At 42.8% G+C, this 21,410-nt stretch overlaps 1 protein-coding gene across 2 annotated transcripts in view; it reads left to right on the top strand.

Annotated features, from left to right (window-relative positions):
* Positions 1 to 20,580, top strand: part of adgra1a (adhesion G protein-coupled receptor A1a) — a 60,716-nt gene extending 40,136 nt beyond the window's left edge. For both annotated transcript variants that reach the window (XM_070545321.1, XM_070545320.1), the window contains 2 exons: positions 16,964 to 17,059; positions 17,149 to 20,580. In XM_070545321.1, the coding sequence (XP_070401422.1) occupies positions 16,964 to 17,059; positions 17,149 to 18,622 (1,570 nt within the window). In that variant the 3' untranslated portion in view covers positions 18,623 to 20,580. The remainder of the gene's footprint in view (positions 1 to 16,963; positions 17,060 to 17,148) is intronic.
* Positions 20,581 to 21,410: the final 830 nt, after the last annotated feature.

Genomic DNA, 21,410 nt, shown 5'->3' with positions numbered 1-21,410 from the left:
TAAGTTTTGAACATCATCAGCTTATCTGAAAGTAAGATTTAAAAGACCCTATCATCTTTGGTGATCTCACGCCTACACAACATCCTTTGTTCTAATGGTGAAATTAATTTAAGCTGATCTTTTACCTGCTGACCTCTATAACTTTATTCCTGTTCCTACTTACAAAGAAACACCTGTGCAGAGGAGGTGTTTTGAAGGTGACAGTTTCTGCTTATCAAGCAACAATTGACAGCTACAATAAAGCCTGATTCATGCTTCTCCGTCAGCTCCAACAGGGAGAGACACGCACGCACGGACAGAGACGTTTAGCTCTCATACTTCTCCGTCTCCTGGGGAGTGTTGCAAAGCAATTCCCGGACCGGACAGCAGAGGGCGTAGCGCTGTTCTGTGGTATCCTGTCATGTATCGGTCCAAAATAGTGTGATGATATTGTGTTTTTTGTACATAACAGACTTTTTAACAGACAAATTTGCCGCATTCTCCTACACCTCTTCACGGTCTCGCCACCTCCAAACCCATGATTCCTGTCGTTTCCGTCTACAAATAAAACGCTTGCTGTGAATCGTTTCACTCCTCCAGTCACGGGGAATAAACACGTTCATGTTTTTAGAGGTTTTTGCGAGGTGTTCTTCAAGTTTCTCCGTGTCTGTTGCTAGTTATCCTCGGCTCTTTGTTTTTGAGTGCGCAATGGCGGCGCTGTAGACGACAACGGCATCCTGACCAATCACAAGCTTGCGCTGTCCGTCTTGTTAAACAGATGTTTAAAAAAGTGGGCTCGACTCCGTGCGTACTTGCGTGCCTGCTGGGGCCCTACGCAAGGACGGATAATGGAGTTGCGTGTCTCCGCACTGACGCAGGAGAAGCATGAATCAGGCTTAAGATCAACCCTCCTATATTCATGAAACCAAAGAAGTCCAATTGCCTTCTTTAAAAATCCTTTTGATGTCATACTGAACAACTGTTGTATTTGATTCTAATTTTAATGATTCTGTTTCAGGTGGAAATGCTGTGTGATTCCTGTGTCCTGTGGCCCATGACCTGTGTCAGCCCGGTTCTGGATGTGGCATAGCTGAGTTCTCTGTAGCAAGGTTTTCTGGTGCTTGTGGCGGTTCCAGAGTGCACCTGATCCAGTGTAACACTTCACATCCCAGCACACGCACAAACACAGGCTTGTTGATGTTTGTTGTTCATGATGTTTGTGGTTCATGCTTTACATGTTTATAGTTGTTCATCCCACGTTTTCTTGATGACTCTTAGAAATGTTTCTTCACAGGTGCAGCTGCTGGTTGCTGTTTTTTATGTTGGTTTCCTAGTTGTATTAATGTTTCTCTTATTTACTTGTTTATCCTCTATCAGCAGTCTTTATTCCAGATTGGTTCAGCATTTACATGCTGATGTGGCAATACATAACCCAAACCAATATTACTCAAGGGGAACCTCGTACACATTAAGGCTCCTCTTGATGGAGCAAATCTGTTCAGCACATTCTGACAGACAGACCACCATTCTTCTGTCATGATGCTGTACAGGACATTTTTAGAGTTTTTCTTTTCTTCATTTAAAGAGCAATACTTTCACATAATCATTTTCCCACACTTTCTGTATAACTGTATTTTAATGTTTTTCAATAAAGAATGACAAATTATTTAAGTTTGGTTTTTGTTGCACACAAATATAGATCTGTAAGAAATATCTACAAAGCTAACATAACAAGTATGATTGGGTTTTGCAATACGGCACTCTGTTTATTTTAGTAAGATTTTTAAACCAAGTAAAGTTAGTAAAGAACACATTTCTATTGTCTGCTAAGAAACTGTTGGGATTTAAAATGGGCCTGTTGTACAAATAACTTGTAAATGATTATTCCTCACTTCAGAATCAGAATCAGAAGAATTTTATTGCCAGCGCTCCTTTCAGAGCGTAGGAACTTGACTCCACAGTACAACCTGACCAAGGTTACACACACACACACATATAGACAAGACAGATACAGGCAGACCATGAGAGCAGCCATAACGGCGCTCCTTTGTAGATGAGTAAGGGAATACATGAGGAAAGTTCAGGGAGGGAGAAAAAAAAGGCATTAACAGAGTTACACCAGCAGGGTGTAGCGCTCCAATGCAAAAAAAAAACCACCCGACATGTAAGCAACAAACGTCACAGTTCACAACATGAGACCCGGTAGGTAGGGGGGTGGGGCTGGGATCCTGGTTTCATCAGCGGGGGCGGCCTGTGTGGCGCTCACCAGCTGGCTCCGCAGGTGGGAGGGAGGTCAGGGGAAGCACAGAGAGCAGAGAGTCCTTCAGCTTCATGACCTCGGTAGAGAGCACAATCTGAAGGCGGGGGGGTGGGTGGATAGAGATTCACAGCATTTGTCTGCATTCCTTCCATCGTGGGAGTTTTGCATGCAACTCCAAGGCTGCTTATGGCGTCAGATTCGATAACAGAACTTTTTTTTTTGGTCAGACAGAGATAATTTTTCCTCTCTGCCTTAAGTCTGTATTGATCATTCAAGTCCTCCAGTGAAGCCAATTCAGTGATTAAACATCTCCACACCGTCCGGTGACCCTTTCCGAGATGTTATCAATCCTGCGCGCTAACACCGGTAACGCAGCCAAGACATTGTCCAGCTTGCGATTCACCTCGAGCAACGTCCCAGTCTGTGAGGTATCCACACGGACGGTGCCGTCCATGGATGCGGGTCGCCCTCCAATCGCTCCCGTCATCTCAATTTTACGGAAAGCCAGATATCCTCCCACTCCAATCAGAAGAAATCCAACGATCATCAGGCCAAATATCCACATATCTTCGACGTCCTCAATGGACAGCTGAGAGAGACAGATGACATTCCACTTTTTCCAGGAATCGAACATGTATCCCGCTGCATGTGTCCCCTGAGGACAAGCGTAAGCCCCCTCCTCCGTCCTCATTGTAGAAAAAAATCTTATCAATCGCGTTGAATGACCAATTAATTAAGTCCATATTGAAAAATAAAAGGTGATTCCAGAGGAAATGCAGAGAAGCGCTCTGTAGGCAGACGGGACAAAAAGAGCCTTGGGAAAACACAGATAAGGGAGGAGGAAAGGCAGAAGCGTCTGCTCCCTGTGAGCGCCAGAGAAGAAAAAAAAACAAAGAAATTCCAGTAATTGAGCAAAAACATTTATTTTTAAAACTACATTTTATAAAACAGGGCGCAAAGTGTCGGCACATGTATGTATGTCGATGGTCCACCCCAACCAAACCAGGAGACACAGACGTCAGGGAGGCCAAGGTTGTCTCCGAGGGTGTCTGCAGCTCTCTGGGCACCACGCCTCACGTAGCTGTCTCCAATGATCCAAATGGCTATGGAGAAAAAATATAACAGGTTTGTCATAATTGTTTAAAGTACAAAACCATACATGAAGTGGTCAAGACAGGTACTTGGAACTTACACTCTCTGCGTTGTGTAGCTGATGTTGGAGACACACAGGCTGCCCTTTTAACAGATCTAAGAAAAAAATGTAATAAAAGAATGAAACTTAAAAACTCCCAGACCTCATGTCATATTTACTAATCAGCTATGGCTGACTTATTTTTTGGATCACAGTGAGTTACACTAATTCTAATATATTTTTATTTCTATTACACATACATACTTTTTAACTGTTATTTTCACATGACTGTTATCAGGCTCTCTTGTTCTGGTTCTCATGATAATTCCGTGTCTTCCAGTAAGTTATCTTGTGCTTACTTCATCTGTATAATGTCTCTTTACTTTTGGTAAATTGTACTGAGTCCAGAATAAAGGCTAGTTGGCTGTACAAGATACAAACAGGTATTACGTTTTGGAAATATATGAAATGTATTTAGGCTGCTAATTTAGCTCGAATACTAATAACTGCCGTATTTTCCAGACTATAACTCGCACTATTTTACATAATCTGGCTGGTCCTGCTACTTATACTCCGGAGCGACTTATATAACAAAATATGTAGGCTACACCGCGCTGCTGCGGGCCGACTCCGACCCGTGGCACGCTGTTGTTCATTCTGTTATGGTTACCGGTGCTTGTCTTGCAATGTGAAACGCTTGGTCTCAGATTTTGTAAGAAAGATAATAAAATGTCCCCCCAAAATACGACTTAAATATATTTTCTCTTCTTCATGATACATTTAATGGCTGGTGCGACTCAGGAGTGATAGCGCCGAAAAAAACTACTGAAAACTTGCTCAAAGCAAAATGTTTTCATTACGGAAATAAATTATAAACTTACCGATTTAAAACTTTTTTAATACAGGTACTTCTCACGAACAGGCGCAGAAAACCTCCACCTAAACTCCGTGTAAGGTTCAGGTCGATGGGTGTTCCAGTTAGCTCCGGTTGGGTTGAAGCTAGGTGGCTACATCCGTTAGCTCGGCTCCCACCTCCGCTTTAGCTTTGGGTTAGCCAGGGTTAGCTTCAGGTTAGCTCGTAGCTAGTTCGCTTGGTTGTCGTCACTCGATCCCAGCCTTACAGACCCACCCTCAGCTCCTCCTCTCTTCCCTTTTATGGAATTGTCTGGGCTGGACGGAACCTGTGACACGGTCAAAATGGCGGTGGTGGCCACCTCCCATTATGGCCAAATAACGTGTTATTGGAGCCTATGGAATCGTTTTGTCCAGTATAAACAGTCTATGGGTGTCTCCTGTTCTCGGCAGCCTCGCCTCTGTCAGAGCGCCCCAGGGCAGCTGTGGCTCATCCCCACCAGTGTGTGAAAGGGTGAATGACTGATTGTGTTGTAAAGTGCCTTGGGGGGTTCCAAGACTCTAGAATATATGAAATACAGACCGTTTACCATCTGTTGGCTGCCCTGGATCAGTTTGCTATTTCCATAGATATGTAGATAAACACTAGATGGCAAAGCGGAACTCGAGGGCATAGCTAAACGACGACCATCTTACCTCAGACAACAGACCCCTCCGCTCTCAATGGTAGCATCTGAAAGGTGAGTGATCAGCTTAAACAAAAACACCCTTAACTCGATGAAATATTAACGGATTTACGGTTTGCCTTGTTACAAACCTTAGAACACATGGGCTTGAGACAACATACAGTACTTGTACATGTTGAAAGTAATGCTTTTGCTTTTGAAAGTGGCTTAATTGTGAACCATGTGTCCCGCCTAGGCTGCATGTTATTCAGGTTGAGACCACAATCTATATTTTATGTGGTTCTACAAAGCCAATAACGATATTACGACAGCTCAATAGTTGTGTAAATGGCTGTGTTTGTGAATGTTTTTGTATTTATTAGCTGTCTTCACTTGGCTTAGAGATGACGAGGCTACGGTGGGTGCACTGCTTAGCAAAACAAAGTTGACTATTTACCTCAGTGGGAGTCATGGACGTCACTAGGATTGAGATATCGAGGGGGCTTAGCCCCAGGAGCTTGACCTTGAACATTTTTTTCACACCCTGCAAAAACTTTGTCAATTAATTCATTATCTGAAGAACATTTAACAAAACCTATTATTTTATCACTTTCTTTTCCTTTCCTACCTTTGTGCATTTCTCTCTTCTTTTTATAAAAAATAACACATAATCAGTTCATTAGTGGGGTCTATGTTGAAGAAAGATTTTATATAAGTCCATTAAAAATTAGATGTGTTATATTTCCAAATAAAGCTATTCATTTCAGTCTACTGCACTTAACAGGGGGAAATGTTGCACTCATTTGTTTAATTTGTTTAATTACAACTTGTTTAATTATAAATGTTACTGAAATATGACAAAGAACAAATGAATAATTGTCAAACTTTTATTCTGCCAAATGAGTGTGCAGTTGACAGTTTTAATGTATGAATAACACTACTATGATATGGAATAAAGGAGTATGTAATTAACAATTACAAGACAAAATAACAGTATATATAAAAATTAGGGCTGGGACTTGATTAAAATTTTTAATCTAATTAATTAGAGGCTTTGTAATTAATTAATCTAAATTAATCGCATTTTAATCGTTCAGGATAATTTGCTCTCAAAGCAAAACTTAATTAAAATTATGAGACAGATAATCAAAAATTAGACATAGTTATTACTGTAAAACTAAAGCTTTTAATAAAAAAAATGCATTTAAATTAATCAAACGTCACTGTGTGATATGAAAAAATACCCAAATCAACTAAAATGTATAATTACTAATAGAGAACACCTGCAAAGGGTTCCTGAGCCTTTAAATAGTCTCTCTGTCTAGATGAATGACTGAAATAAATTTGACTTTGCACCAGATTCTAATTTTTCCCGTTTTACTTGTTTGTATAATTGGGAGTATTTGTTAGCATTTCTACTCATAATGTAGTAAAAACACATAAATAATAATCCTTCAAAATGGCAGTAGAACAGGCACAAATAGGATGTAGGACTTAAATGTACTAACTTTTAACACCAGAGCAGGCATGGCATATTCTGAGAATGATCAGGAACACTAACTGGTTCCATTTGGATGACTGGAGGATGATGGGAAGATAAAAGATCATGGCGAGGAAATAATGATCTGACGAACAGGTGAGCGAACCTTCCTTACATGGGAAGTCCTGATGTCATGTTAAGAAGGGGATGCTGCAGACCCGCAGATTCATTCCTGCAGCAGCAAATCTGGTGTGATCCCCAGCCTGATCACAACTTTCTCGTTCCTCGCTGCCCCTGAAACATCCGCCCCTTAGCTGATGACAGCTTCAACACACCTTGCTGCTTAATGATAGTAATGCATGTGATGTTTAGACAGAGACTCGTCTCAGAAACGTATAACTCCCTGACAGAATTGTTTAGAAAATCATCAGAAAAGTTTCAGAGTGTTTCTGTTTTAACTTAAACTTCTGTTTTCAACTTTAAGACACGTTGTTTGTGATTGTTTACAGAGTAGTGAGAACACGGAGCGTTCTCCCAGCGGCAGCCAGGTGCCTCTCGTTTGTCTGACTACTTTCATAAACTACTGTTAGGGCACAGAATTATTCTGTCTGGTGCTTTCAGCGCTGCACAGATGTTACGTAAATGTTAAAGGAGACATAACATGAAAAACCCACTTTTTTTATCCATTAACACAGTGTGTTTCACATTTTAAGTGTCTAAGTGAGCAAAAAGGCTTATATTATTCACTGGAGTTGCTATTTAGATATTTAATAATTAAGTTTTGGGCATATTTGTCCACCCGTTCAGTTTTTACATTATCCATTACGTCAGTAATTAATTTAGTCAGGATAACTACCAAATATGGTAATGGCCCTCGGCTAAACACAGAGCCAATCCGCCATTTTTTCTTCTCGCTAAGATTTTTTGTAGTCCTATTGGGAAAATGCAGAATGTCTGGTTATTTTAGCCACACACAGCTCAAAACTGTTCCTCGTTTTAAGGAAGGGTGGTGTGGCAGTATTTAAACCCAGGAGCTGATGACACTACTGCTAAAAAAACACAGAAGAAAAAGTAGTGTGTTTGTGTGTGTGTGTGTGTGCGCGCGCGCGCGCGTGGTTCGTTCGTTCCTGTCTCCAGGCTAGTAAGTACCGAGGGCTTCATCTATCTAAAAGGAGTCATTTGCATCTGAATGTGGCAGCACCGGGACACAGCAGCAGAGCGGTAAGCTTCATATCACTCTAAAATGTCGACAAACTTTACTTTAGATTTACGGGCATTAGCAGCACTAAAGCGTTAGCATCCGGCTTGCTATCGCTAGCACAGTATGCTAGTAAAGTTAGCACCCAGATCAATGTGGATTTGGCTGATTTTCGTGGAATAAAATGTGATTTCTGATCAACGCCTTCTTTTACACCAGATGATAACCTCCCACTGATTGTAGCAGCAGAGAGCCTGTGTGTTGTTCTACGTGAGTGTGATGTAATCTTAGCATCCAATAAATAAAGTCCCATATCAGCTAAAATGCAGCGTGACAAAGTCATTAAAGTGCGTCAACACAGTGGATTTAATAGTTTTAAAGAACAATCTCTGAGTGGAGTGAGGTTAGTTTTTTGTCTCACTGCAGATATAAAAACTAACTTTAATAATAATAATAATAATAATACATTTTATTTCAAAGCGCCTTTCAGGACACCCAAGGTCACTTTACACAAAACACGTAATAAAATACAATAAAACAATAATAAAACCCAAAGAAGAAAAAACAGAGAAACATTTCAATAAAATCAGAGGTTGTAGGCAGATTTAAACATATGTGTTTTGAGTTTTGATTGGAAAAGGGTAAAACTGTCGATGTTCCTGATGTCTGGGGGAAGTGAGTTCCAGAGTCGAGGAGCAGAGCGGCTGAAAGCTCTGCTCCCCATGGTAGCGAGACGGGCAGAAGGAACCGCAAGATGGATGGAAGAAGAAGATCTGAGTGAACGGGACGGGGTGTGAATACTTATAAGGTCTGAGATATATGGAGGAGAGAGGTTGTGGATTGCTTTGAAGGTATGGAGGAGAATTTTGAAGATGGGCCTGAATTTAACTGGGAGCCAGTGGAGCTGCTGGAGAACCGGCGTGATGTGGTGAAAGGAAGGGGTTCTGGTGATAATACGGGCTGCTGAATTCTGGACCAGTTGCAGTTTATGAAGGAGTTTGTTGGGGAGACCATAAAGAAGTGAATTGCAATAGTCGAGACGGGAGGTGACGAGGCTGTGGACGAGAATGGCGGCAGTGTGAGGGGTCAGTGAGGGACGAAGACGGTTTATGGAACGTAGATGGAAGTATGCTGACCGAATTAAGTTATTAATGTGAGCCTGAAAAGAAAGGGAGCTGTCGAGAATGACACCCAGACTCTTGACATGAGGTGAGGGGGAGACTGTGGCACTGTCAATAGTTAAAGAAAAGCTGTCAGATGTTGAGAGGGTGGAGTTAGTGCCAACTAGAAGAAGTTCAGTTTTATTGCCGTTGAGTTTGAGGAAATTAGAGGTGAACCATGATTTGATTTCAGAGAGGCAGAGTGTAAGGGAGGATGGTGGGAGAGTTGAGTTGGGCTTACTGGAAATGTAGAGCTGGGTGTCATCTGCAAAGCAGTGAAACTGGATATTGAATTTGCGGAAGATTTTGCCGATAGGGAGGAGATATACTATGAAGAGGAGGGGCCCCAGGACAGAGCCCTGGGGCACACCTGACTTGACTGGGGAGGGTTCTGAGGTAAAGGATTTTAACTGGATGAACTGAGTGCGGCCAGTAAGGTAAGATTGAAACCAGCGGAGGGGGGTGTGAGTGATGCCTAAGGAAGAGAGTCTATTAAGGAGGATGGGATGAGAAATGGTGTCAAAGGCCGCACTCAGATCGAGGAGAATAAGAATAGAGATTAAACCAGAATCAGCAGCAATGAGTAGGTCGTTAGTGATCTTGATGAGAGCTGTTTCTGTGCTGTGGTGGGGACGGAAGCCAGACTGAAACTGTTCATAAAGGTTATTGCGGGTGAGATGTGAATGGAGCTGAGATGCAACAGTTTTCTCAAGGACTTTGGAAATGAAGGGAAGATGGGAAATGGGACGGAGGTTATTGAAATCATTGGGATCTAAACCAGGTTTTTTTAGAATAGGGCTGACTGAAGCGGATTTGAATAGGGATGGGACCGTACCAGAGGATAGTGAGGAATGAATAATGGCTGTTATAAAAGGGAGCAGAGAAGAAAGGCAGGATTTAACTAAAACAGTTGGAATAGGGTCCAGTTGACAGGTGGAAGGTTTGGATTTGGTGATGTAATCTAATATTTCTGAGGGATGGGGAAGTTCAAAGGAGGAGAACGGAATGGTGGGTTCAAATAAATCAGGAGAGGGAGGGGAGGAATGAGGTAAAGAGAGATGGATTCTATTGACCTTCTCATTAAAAAACTGAAGGAGAGAGTTACAGGTTTCTGAAGAGTAAAGATGGATGGGTAAGGAGTCGGGAGGCTGAAAAATGCTGTTCATGATGGAAAATAATGTTTTAGTGTTGCTGGAGTTGGACGAGATGAGACCGGAGTAATACTGAGATTTGGCATGGGAGATGGAGTCCTTGTAGAGAGAAATCTGAGCAGAATATAAGTCTTTATGGATGGTGAGACCGGTTTTCTTGTAGAGTCTTTCAAGCCTCCGGTTAGTAGCTTTCAAGGAGCGAAGGGCAGGGGTGAACCATGGAGCAGACCGAGTAAAATATACAGAGCGGGATTTGATGGGAGCAAATGAATTAAGGATAGAAACCAGACCGTTATTGTACTGAATGACAAGATCATCGGGAGTAGAGGACAAATTAGGGGTCAAGGTGGCAAAACTGGAGGACAGGGAGGCTAGATCAATGTCCTTAATATTACGAAAAGAAATGATACGTGGTGACTTGATGATGGAGAGACGGAGGGGAACAGAAAAGGAGATGAGGAAGTGGTCCGTGAAAGGGAGCGGGTCAGCTGTACAGTTGGAGGGGGTCAGGCCGGAGCAGCAGATTAAATCCAGGGTGTGACCTTTAATGTGAGTGGGAAAATTGGCATATTGATGAAAATTGAGGCTGTCCAAAGATGAGGAGAAGTCTTTGCTGAGGGGGAGGGCCATATTGTCCATATGAATATTAAAATCACCAAGTAAAATTACATTTGGGGAAAGGGCGGACAGATGGGATAAAAGAGCAGAGAGTTCATTTAAAAACTCAGGGCTGAACTTGGGGGGACGATAAACAGTGACAATTATTGTGGGGGTCGGGCCGGAGAGTTGACAGGCGAGGCATTCCAGAGTGGTGAGAGGAGGAAGGTTTACGGGAAGGACCTTCCAAGTCTCGCGATACAGTATCGCGAGACCACCGCCGCGGCCCGACCCACGGGGTTTGGAGAGGTAAACAAATCCGGGAGGAGTACAGTCATTGAGTTGTGAGAAATCGCTGGGTTGTTGCCATGTTTCGTTCAGACAAAGAAAGTCTAGCTTATGGTCACTGATGGTATCTTGGAGGAGATGTCCTTTACCAGAGAGGGAGCGAATGTTGAGAAGACCAAAATTAGCAGTGCGGAAGTCCCTGGCGACAGGAGCATTAGTCCGACTAGCCAGCCGGGCTAACACGCTGGAGTCGGCAGCTCGGCAGGTATTCCTGGGTAGCCGCCGGCTAGTCGTGGACCAGAAGGAGGGTATTCCTTTGGAGCCGTCGAGATGGAGGTTCCGCCGGGACCCCCGATGGATATACCGACGGCGAGGCTGGAAGGTGATGTCGGGGAAGAGGCACAGAGCTGGTGGTGGAGATCCGGAGTAGCGAAAGCGGAGGTTGAAGAGCTCCGCCGCCGAGTACTGGAGAAGGCCATCCACGGACAGAAGAATGAGCGACAGGATGATCCAGGCCAGTGCGAGGCACACAGAAATCCTGCTGGACCACATTATGGAGTGGAGCAGGGAGGTGGTGATGTGCAACCAGAACGCAAGCTGAGCAGGTAGGTGAAAATGAGTTTTCACCGACACAGGGATGTGACCAGGGTGAAAAAGAAGAAAAAAAAATACAAAAAGTTTGTTTGCCAGCGAGCAGCGGCAGCTAGACGCGCCAGCGTTCACTCAACCGGAACCGGAAGTTTTAGAAAACTAACTTTATCAGTCAGACGCAGCAAAGCTCACCGTCTGTATGAGCGTGAGCGTCGGAAAGCTGATAAAATCGGCTGTAAAACAAAAGTAAAAATGTTCCTTTGCTTTTTAGAGTCAACATCCAGAAGACTGGAGCCGTGTTTCACTGACAGGCTGTCAGACTAAAGCCCTGATGAGCTCAGCTGGGACAAACTGGTCTGATGTTTAGGTTAGTGAAGATCTGCTTCTCCCAGATGCTAGTAAAAAATAATTTAGCCAGCTTGCTAATGTTACTTTTCTTCTCCTCTAAGGAACACAGAACGTTCAGATGTTGGCATTTCACGTCACCTACTGAGGAAGACCCACCAGTAAAGAGACGGTCTGGACCAGACCAAAGTGAGTGATGACACACCTCAGCCACCCTCATCATTAAGAACACCTCACCCCCTGAATCACTCCGTCTGATGACAGCAGAGTGATTTATTTGACGTTTTACTTGTTTAATCTGTTTAGAAATTATTGAATTACATTATTTTCTGTAATCGACCATCTGATCTGGATGTGTGCAGAATAACTTTCCCCAAATTCAGCAGCAGCTGGCCTGTAAAAACAGCTGCAGCATGTAGTAAGTCTGTCTGCACTGCTCTCTAATGAGCTTCCTTTCATAAGGAATCATTTGTATAATTTTAGTGTCACTATTTTATTACATTTGTAAGAATATGAAGTCACTGCAGCAAAGTGAACTTGTGAACAAACACAAACATGACTATAAACATGAAAGCTAAAGAAACAACTTTCCTAAAGCTGCTTGTAAACAAAATATGTCATTAAAGTTATCGTCTATCATTGCAGAATATGGCGATGACATCATGGAACTGGTCTTTGGAAAAGTTTTCCCTGAACCAACTCCATTTCTAGATGAGGTAGAGAAGATCTGCATCTCACCAACCCTCTGGTCTCAGAGACAACAGAGGTCTCCCACTGTTATCCAGGACCAGTTTGAAGCCCACATACTGCCCCTCCCTCATCATCAGGAAACATCAATCCGTATCCTGAGGACAACAGAAGACGGCAGGAGGACAGGAACTCTGAGACCTAGACACCACCAGCACCGAGACACAAAGCACCTGTGTGCACAACGCCTGTTTAACTACTAAAGCCTGTTTATTATATTGTTCTACTTATTTGCTGTGAGGTTAATACTTAGAAAATTTGTATATTAATGTAAACAATTAAAAAAATCACTGATTGTATGTTTTCTTTTAGATGTAATGGTCCAAACTCAGCCTTGTAGACATTTATTGCATCCTGTAGGTAAATACACAGAACAGGCTCAGATCCAGGATGATCCAGCATGCTCTTCTTCCATTCTGGCTGTTAGGGATTGTATCAATAACTCAATGCCTACTGATGTTTCCACCTAACGGTATTTATTTAGAATGCAGGTAAGATTTAACTATATTTGTTAGCAAAGCAGACTGATCCTGGGAATTTCACTGCAGCACTGATGTCCACCTCTCTGTACACATTAGAGAGAATTACCACTTTACAGCTAAACACATATTTAATAAAGATATAGGCTACGCATTGCAGACAATAAAAACAAAGTTGTAAGCATTAGAATTATAATGATCACATTAAAGAACATTTGGAGGAATGTTCTTTATTTTTGACTCGAATCTCAAATCTTTAAATTAAAATGTAACTGCTTTTTATCCATTTTCAGCCATTAAGACACCCAATATAAAATAAGACTACTTATAAAATTATTTATAATTATATGTATGTATATATATATATATATAGATAGAGATCTTAATAAAATGTATTCTTTTAATGGTGTTTTAATGAGCTGTATCATTTTTTAAAACATTTTTTATAGAAATAAATAAGCAAGCAGCATTCCTTGTGTGTGTGTGTGTGTGTGTGCGCGCGCGCGCGCACGTGCCTGCTAGCTGGTCCCTCCGTCGGCAGTGACGGGTGTGTGTGTGTGACTACAGACAAATGCATGAGAGAGTTAGCAGCCTTGAAACAGCTTGATGAACTACCCTCCCCACATGTTTTAAAAATGCTAATATGCTATGCTAAATCTGCTATGCTAAATAATGATTTCTCTATAGAACTACAAAGTCCGACTGGGGGAGGAGAGTACAGGTCTGCACTATGGAGGGGGGCGGAGTTTACAGCTCCTCCTCCAGTTTAAAGAGACAGTACCCAAAAACGGCTCGTTCTCAAGACTTTCCTCAGAACAGGGGTAGATGAGGGTCTGTAGAGCAACAATAATGAGGAAATCAGACCAAAGAACTGCAGTTCCACTGTATTTAGACCCCAACTGAAGGATTTAGATGTAAAAAGGAATAACTTAAAAGCATGTTATGTCTCCTTTAAAAAAATATAGCTTACCGCAACTTCTGTAAAGTTCCCGTTGCCACCGGGCAGCCGCAGCAGAGACGATCTCTGAAAAATGTCCGCGACACGGACTCCGTTGTTGTCTGGAAGTGTTTTTTTCAAGTTAAGAAAAGAGGCGTACGGATTTCCTAAATCCTGCATCAGTTCAAGCAAGGCAACTTCTTTCCGTTTTTATTCCGTTAGTAGTCATTAGCACTGTGCATTGTTGTGTGCGTCAGTGATATTCTGTCTACGAGGAAGTCGTGCAATGACAAAGGTTCCGCCGTGCTCGAAATGCAAGCTGCGATTAAATGCGTGAACATTTTTTAACGTGTCGTTTTTTTCTAATTAATCATAATAAGTCCCAGCCCTAAAATAACTCAAAATGATAGGGGGGCTTGTGATTATTTTAGGGGGGCTGAAGCAGACCTAAGGACGTCAGCGGTGGGAGTCGCTTGTTTTATTTTAAATAAATTAATGCTAAATTGCCTGTGATTTTTAAGCGTCTTGGTTTGTTACCCAAAACTTATACTGAGATATATTAAAACAGGACATTTCTGGATTTATGTTTGCACAAATACACCTTTATTAATTGTGAAGCTCGAGGGTCAACATGCCTGACTTTTGTGCAGCCTACGGATGCTCGAATCGCCGCTGTGACAAACTGAGACAACGTGGGATCACCTGTCATCTGTAACTGTTGCAAATAAAACCTATACTTGTACATTATGCATGGGCTGCATGGTGGCGCAGTGGTTAGCACTGTTGCCTCGCAGCAAGAAGGTTGCAGGTTCGAAAGTCGGCTGTGGCCTTTCTGCGTGGAGTTGCGTGTTCTCCCCATGCATGCGTGGGTTTCCTCCGGTTAATCCGGTTTCCCCTACAGATCACAACATGCCCTGTAGGTTAAAAAAGACCTTGTACGTCGCTTTGGATAAAAGCGTCTACCAAATAAATAAACATAACATTATTCTGTCTGTTAATTGTTTTTATGTAAATAAAATTATTTGAAACTGCTGTTCCATTGCTGTTGCTACCTTCTTCTATACATTGTTTATCTGGTTTTATGAATGTTAAAAATCTCCTTTGCAAGATAAATCCATCTTATTTATTACTGTAATACAGCTTATTTATTAACCTAATCTATCTTTTGATTTTTTCCTAACTTTTTCAGAAAGCATTTCCAAAGAGCTTATAATTAATAAATGAAAGTCAATAAATAAGAAAACAAAAGTTAAGAAACAGTGAAAATACAAAATAATTTGCTGGGTGAAATTTTATTGCTGGCGGGCCGGTTCTGGCTGACAGATGTGATTTGGGTGTTGTTTGTCATATTTGTTCGGGTGCACATTTCTGTTAATGTGGGCTTTACCTCAATAGAACCTTGAAATATCATTTCTAAACAAATCTTATTTCACAAACCAGGAATAAATATATATATATATATATATATATATATATATATATATATATATATATATATATATATGTCTTGGTCTGCGTCGGCCCCTTCCTTTTTTGTACCTCCTGGTGGCCTCCAGCCCTCTCTAGATTCCCTTTTGTGTCTCATAGCGCCCTCATGTGTCCTTGTCCTCGTCTCAGTCTTTGTGTCTTATGTGGTACCGGTACAATTATTCCTCCCAGGTTCCGTTTCATCTCATTCCTCCCCAGCCCTTCCAGGTCTTCATTTTCTGTGTCCTTGTAGCCTCCAGCCTCTCAGTCCCCTGCTATGTGTGTGTGTGTGTGTGTGTGCGTGTGTGTGTGTGTGTGCGTGTGTGTGTGTGTGTGTGTGTGTGTGTGTGTGTGTGTGTGTGTGTTTGCTTGGTCATTTCCCAGTTCTGTTTATAGGTGTCAGAGTTGTTGTGTTTGTGTGTGTGTGTCCTGCCCAGTTAGTGTTTGTGTGTGTATGAGTGTATATGTGTGTGTATTATGTCCTCCTCCAGATAGTTGTGTGAGCCTTTCCCCCAGTCTTTAGGTTTAAATATTGTATTTTAGGGTTTTCTGCCATTCTCTGTTCTGTTTCCCCATTAAGATTATTATCATCACCTGCCTTCCCTCCAGCAGCTCACTCCGCACACCTGCTGCCTGTTTTCCTGATTGCCTCTCCCAGTCTATTTAAGCCCTGCCTGGTCTTTGTCTTGTGTCGGTCCATTAATGTTGTTTGTAGTTCTGTCAGTGTCGTCCCTCTGTGTTTATTCCAGAGGTTTTTGACCCCAGATATTTATCTGGTTTTTGGATTTTGGATTTTTGGCTTCCAGCTTGGATATACTTGGTTTTTGGCTCACCTAAAAATAAAGAACTTCTACTTTATCATCATCCTTGCCTCGTGTCATCCTGGGTACTGCATCTTGGGTCCTCACCACCGCCTCATGACAATATATATATATATATATATATATATGTATGTGTATATATATATGATAGATCTATATAATATAATAATAGGCTATGTATAGTTTAAGTTACTGTAGCTTACAATTAAATGTGTTATGAAAGATTAAATGCTTTGTGGAGTGAAGTAACAGGAATTTCTGGGCCAAACCCATCCTATTTCATAGACACATCTCTGGCGTTTATAACAACTCAAACCTTTTGAAAATTGAGCAAGTTAGAGTTATTTAAATAGTACATGCACCATAAATCCCAATGTCAAGAAAGGGGTCAGCTGTCTGAGGTTAGATGGCCGCCACGTTGCTACGTCGCATCCCATTGGCGAGCTGCGGGGACGAGGCATCTAGTGTTTATATATACATATCTATGGCTAATTCTGCCTGACAGCATGTTTGTGAAGTCAGCGTTCTGAGAGGACGATACATAAACTAACAATATTTCATAAATTTGTTGTTGAATGCTAATAGTGCTAATATACTGCACAACTACTTAGTCATAGTCATGTCATTAAAGTAAGAGCAGAAAAAGAAGTGTTCGCTGAGCTGAATCCATATATCTGATCAAATCACATCGTGATAATCGATTCTAATTTTTGGGAATTGGAACTGAATCGATCCTTGAGTTTTGAATCGATACCCAGCTCTAACAATTCCCATGGCTGTGTGAATGATTTTGCCATTTGATTCTTTGTTGCAGGTTCTACATGGTGAGTGATGGAGTTCCTCTCATAATAGTTGGAGCCACAGCAGCGTTTGGTGGAGAGAACTATGGCAGCAGGGCCGGAGCTCTGTAGTAAGTTTTCGTGGGTTCTGAGAATCTTCATGACTGTTTGGTGTCAGCTGAGCCAGTTCAGAACTCATGTTGCTGTGCATTGTTTGCAGCTGCTGGATGGCATGGGAGGCAAGCCTGGGGGGCTTCTTTGCCCCGGTGGGTCTTCTGGTTTTGGTCATGTGCTTGTACTTCCTGTACACCTTTATCCAACTGAAGCGCCACCCAGAGAGGAAGTATGAGCTGCGGGCTGTGAGTGAAGATCAGCAGCATTTATCCACTGAGTCCAACCATCAATGCCAGACTGGTGGTAGGGGACCTTCTGGGGACTCTGTGCCCTTTGCTGCTGGAGTATCCGTGCTGGCCAACGAGCACTCATTTAAAGCCCAGCTGCGGGCCACGGCCTTCACCCTCTTCCTGTTCCTGGCCACCTGGGCTTTGGGAGCTTTAGCAGTCTCATTGGGGCACTTCCTGGATATGATCTTCAGCTGCCTGTACGGAGCTTTTTGTGTGACTCTTGGACTCTTCCTTCTCATCCAGCACTGTGCGAAACGCGATGACGTGTGGAACCGTTGGTGGGTCTGCTGCTCGTCGAAGACCAAGACAGAGGATGTGAAAGGTGATGGCACAAGTCAGAAGCCAGAGTCCCACCAACCTCACTGCCTACTGAGCTTGCCACTCCCAGGCAAGCAACCACTGCTTTCCACCCACCTTCTGCAGAGCTCAGTTGATAAAATGACTCCCCGTCCTCTGAGCCCAACTCCCAGTAACACAGCTCCCTGTTGTGTGGCTGTCATGAGTTCTGCTTCTCCCATTTCATCTCTTCTTGAGCCAGGTCCCTTACCACGTCCACATTCCCTTCCTGATGAGCTCCCCCGCCCTTCCCTCCCTCTACAGAGCTGCCTTACTGACAGAAAAAAGTCACGCTCCTTTAATCGCCCGCGGCCATGCCTCCAAGACTATCGTACCCACAGGACTTCTTTTAGTATGGATGGAAGTGTGCTCAGCTCCCACCTGGACAGCCCACAGGCTGGACATCACTTGGAAGGGTCACCACTGGTCTCTAACAGCCCACACCCAGACCTCCAGCATCCTTGTCCCAGCCCTCACCAAGAGAAGCAAATGGATTCTTGTCATGGCTTGCAATGCCAAACCTCCTGCCACAGTGAACAAGACTCAGCGACGTCCTGCCACAGCCACGTTCTCAATATGCACAACAACATTCCTTCCTATAAAAGCCTCTTCCTGCCTTCTCAGGGGGTTCCTTCGTGCCAGTGGCACATTTATAGTTCAGTCAAGTCCTCATCCAATGCAACCTGTTGTGAAGAGCCTGATTCCTTCCCTTTGCAGTATCACCAAGACCACACCCCTTACAGCTGTATGTCAGAGTCAGAAGGCAACGATGACCCATTTCTTAACTTGGAGCAGAGAGGTTTCCCAAGGAACACTCTGCCTCGACAGCAGGCTACCATCAACCGCAGAGGAGCCATTGGTCGAAACAGAAGCCTACAAGAAGATGGCCTGTTTTGTTCCGACGCCACAGGAAATATCAGAACTGGCCCTTGGAAAAATGAAACCACAGTGTAGCTCCTTATGCTCGGCATGATCTTCTAGCAACGCCCATTCTTACGGTTTAGTTTGTGTGTTCGAGTCTCATTGTGTCAATGTTCAGTCACCAGTTTTGAGATTCCTTTATGAGAAAAATAACTTTAGGTGCAATATTAAGCTCCATGACTTTTAAAGCTGCAACCAGTAGTTTGGATCCCCAGGGCCCTTCTGGGTTGGTGTCTGTTCTGTTCAGATAGGCTCCAGCTAACACTTAGCCTCCATATGAACCCTAACCCTTAGCAACAAGCAAGGGTCACACTCAGACAATTCAGCAATTTTAACATAGGCTATTAATGCTAGCATGTGGTCACAGCTAGCAGTTAAAGGTGCATTATGTAGAAATGAAGTAAAAAATGGCATCCTGTGGTAAAATGTGGTTACCACAACGACTCTGGAGCTTTTAGTCGTCCGTCGTCATATTACAATAGCGGGCGCTGCAGCATTAGCTTACAGGAAACACGACCCCACCACCACACACACACACACATACTGATGGTAAACAGTCGTTACGACCCACCTTCCTTCGTTTTAGGAAAAAAAACGGACAACCCTAGCCTAGTGATCTAGACCAAATTCTTGCTTTGCAAAGCTTGGTCTAGGCACGCTCCATTGGAACCTCCGCAGCTCCTACCAGGACTCTGGCTAGCCAATCACAGCTCTCTGGAGGGGTTTCAAACACATAAAGAGCTGTGATTGGTCTATAATGGTGGGCCAATCATAGTGCTCTATCTGCTTAGTGAACAAATCACAGAGCTTTATCTGCTTTGTGGGCCAATCGGGGCACTCTATATGCCTGGTGGGTGGGATGATGCAACAGAGTGAAACAAGAGTATGTCACATTCATTGTCCAGTGGAATGTGGAGATCATTTGAAAGACAACGGTAGAACCCGCCCCACAACCGAGAGCCGTCAATGGAGCGTGGCCAGACTAAATAATACATTTATTTAGTCTGGCTTGCCAGGCTGGAACAACCCAGCAGCTTGTCATGAAGCATGTTTCAGTAGAACCTTCCTTCCTAAATGACTGAAGCATCAGACTCTTTGGGATTTTCTCACTATATTCTACATACTGCACCTTTATTTTAAATGAGAAACTTCATTAACATTGTGAAGGCAGAAGAAATGACCAGCTAAACACAGCTTTACTTTGACCCCACCGAATGGTAGCAAAACAATGTCCAAATTGATGCGCCTATTATTTGGATTTCAGATCCTCATCTGCATTGTGGAGAAACATTCAGCCACATTTCACCATGCAATTGCATTTCCAAGCATTAGTAGGGAGCCTAACTCAATTCAAGTTTATTTATAAAGCGCGAAATCAGGACCAGAGTCGTCTCAAGGACCTTCACACACCTTCACCCTTCCAATACAGGTCAAGCCCAAGAGTAACACGTTTCCTACATAAGGAACCCAGCAGGTTGCATCGGGTCACTGAGTAGTGTCAGTCTTTACAGCAATCCTCATACTAAGCAAGCATGCAGCGACAGTGGAGAGGAAAACTTCCTTTTACAGTTTTTTTCGATTGCTAAAACGTGTTTTTCAAAACTGTACATTTCTTTCAAAACTGCACACACAAAACCCCAAACATAACATACAAATTCCTAAACCGTGGCTTCCCTTTGCAACAAAACCCTGCCATCACATATCGTAACATGTTCCCAAAATGGAACATGTGTTTTCATTTGGTAAACACAGCCACATTTACACATGACACACACATACCATTCATTGCTTAAACACAAATAGCCTTTGGGTGAACACTAGCAAGCATGGAAAGAACACTGAAGAGCTAAACTGAAAACACGATTGTCTAAAGGGAACACAATGAATTACACACTGCATGTATGACAGTGCCCACTTTTCTCTGAGACAAATATTAGACATCACACACATTTTGAGACAAAACATTTTATTTTTACAGTCCCCCCACCCCCCACCCCCCACCCCCACCCCCACACACAAATTTTGAGACGGAACATTTTATTTTTACGGTTAACCCATCTACAGGGAAATCCTGTAGATGGCTCATTCCTTATGTCGTCCGCGTCTGTTCTGCATCCTGGGGCACAACAGGAATCTACCATATTTCCCGTTTGATTGAGTTTTCTGACAATAACAAATAGTCCAGCTGCCGGCTTCTACCTGCCAATATGGCGCCGTTTCGATTTGAACTGTTGCATGCCGGGCGAAGTGACGTCAACTCCCGGAGCTCTATTGACATGACCAAAACTGTTATATATCTGTACTTTTTTATTGACACGTGGGGTCTCATGCTTCATCTTGCCATGTGAACTGGGTCTTAAACTTCATTCGTGGTGGTGATTTACACATGACTGGTTGCACCTTAAAAACTTTGATTTTTAATCAGTATTGCACCGTATAGTTGCCAGATGAGTGTTGAATCGTGTAAAAACCCACTAAAGTCAGTGTGAGCATGTGTTTTCATGTGCATGTGTAATTCCATACAGATGTATTTTTGCTTTTTGTCTTTATAAGTGTGGGTGTACCCCTGTAGTTATTGATAAATGCCCTAATGACATCTATGAGGAATTTCTACTTATGCTACCAAATGGAGTCAAACCAAATCCTGTTTAATGTTGCACTATTGTGTGAGTAGCGACCCTCACCTGGTGAGATAATGTTACTAAAAATGCAAAGTGCTACGAAGCACACCCTCTGTAGTGGCAAGATGATGTGCCAGTTTTCACTGTGATGAGAAGCTACGCACACTTTCTCAGAGTGAGATCACAGCATTTGTAGCAAC

Source organism: Nothobranchius furzeri, chromosome 16 (genome assembly GCF_043380555.1).
Source record: "Nothobranchius furzeri strain GRZ-AD chromosome 16, NfurGRZ-RIMD1, whole genome shotgun sequence".
Lineage (NCBI taxonomy): Eukaryota > Metazoa > Chordata > Actinopteri > Cyprinodontiformes > Nothobranchiidae > Nothobranchius > Nothobranchius furzeri.
The sequence above is the reverse complement of the archived record's forward strand: the minus strand, read 5'-3'. Positions and strand labels throughout refer to the sequence as shown.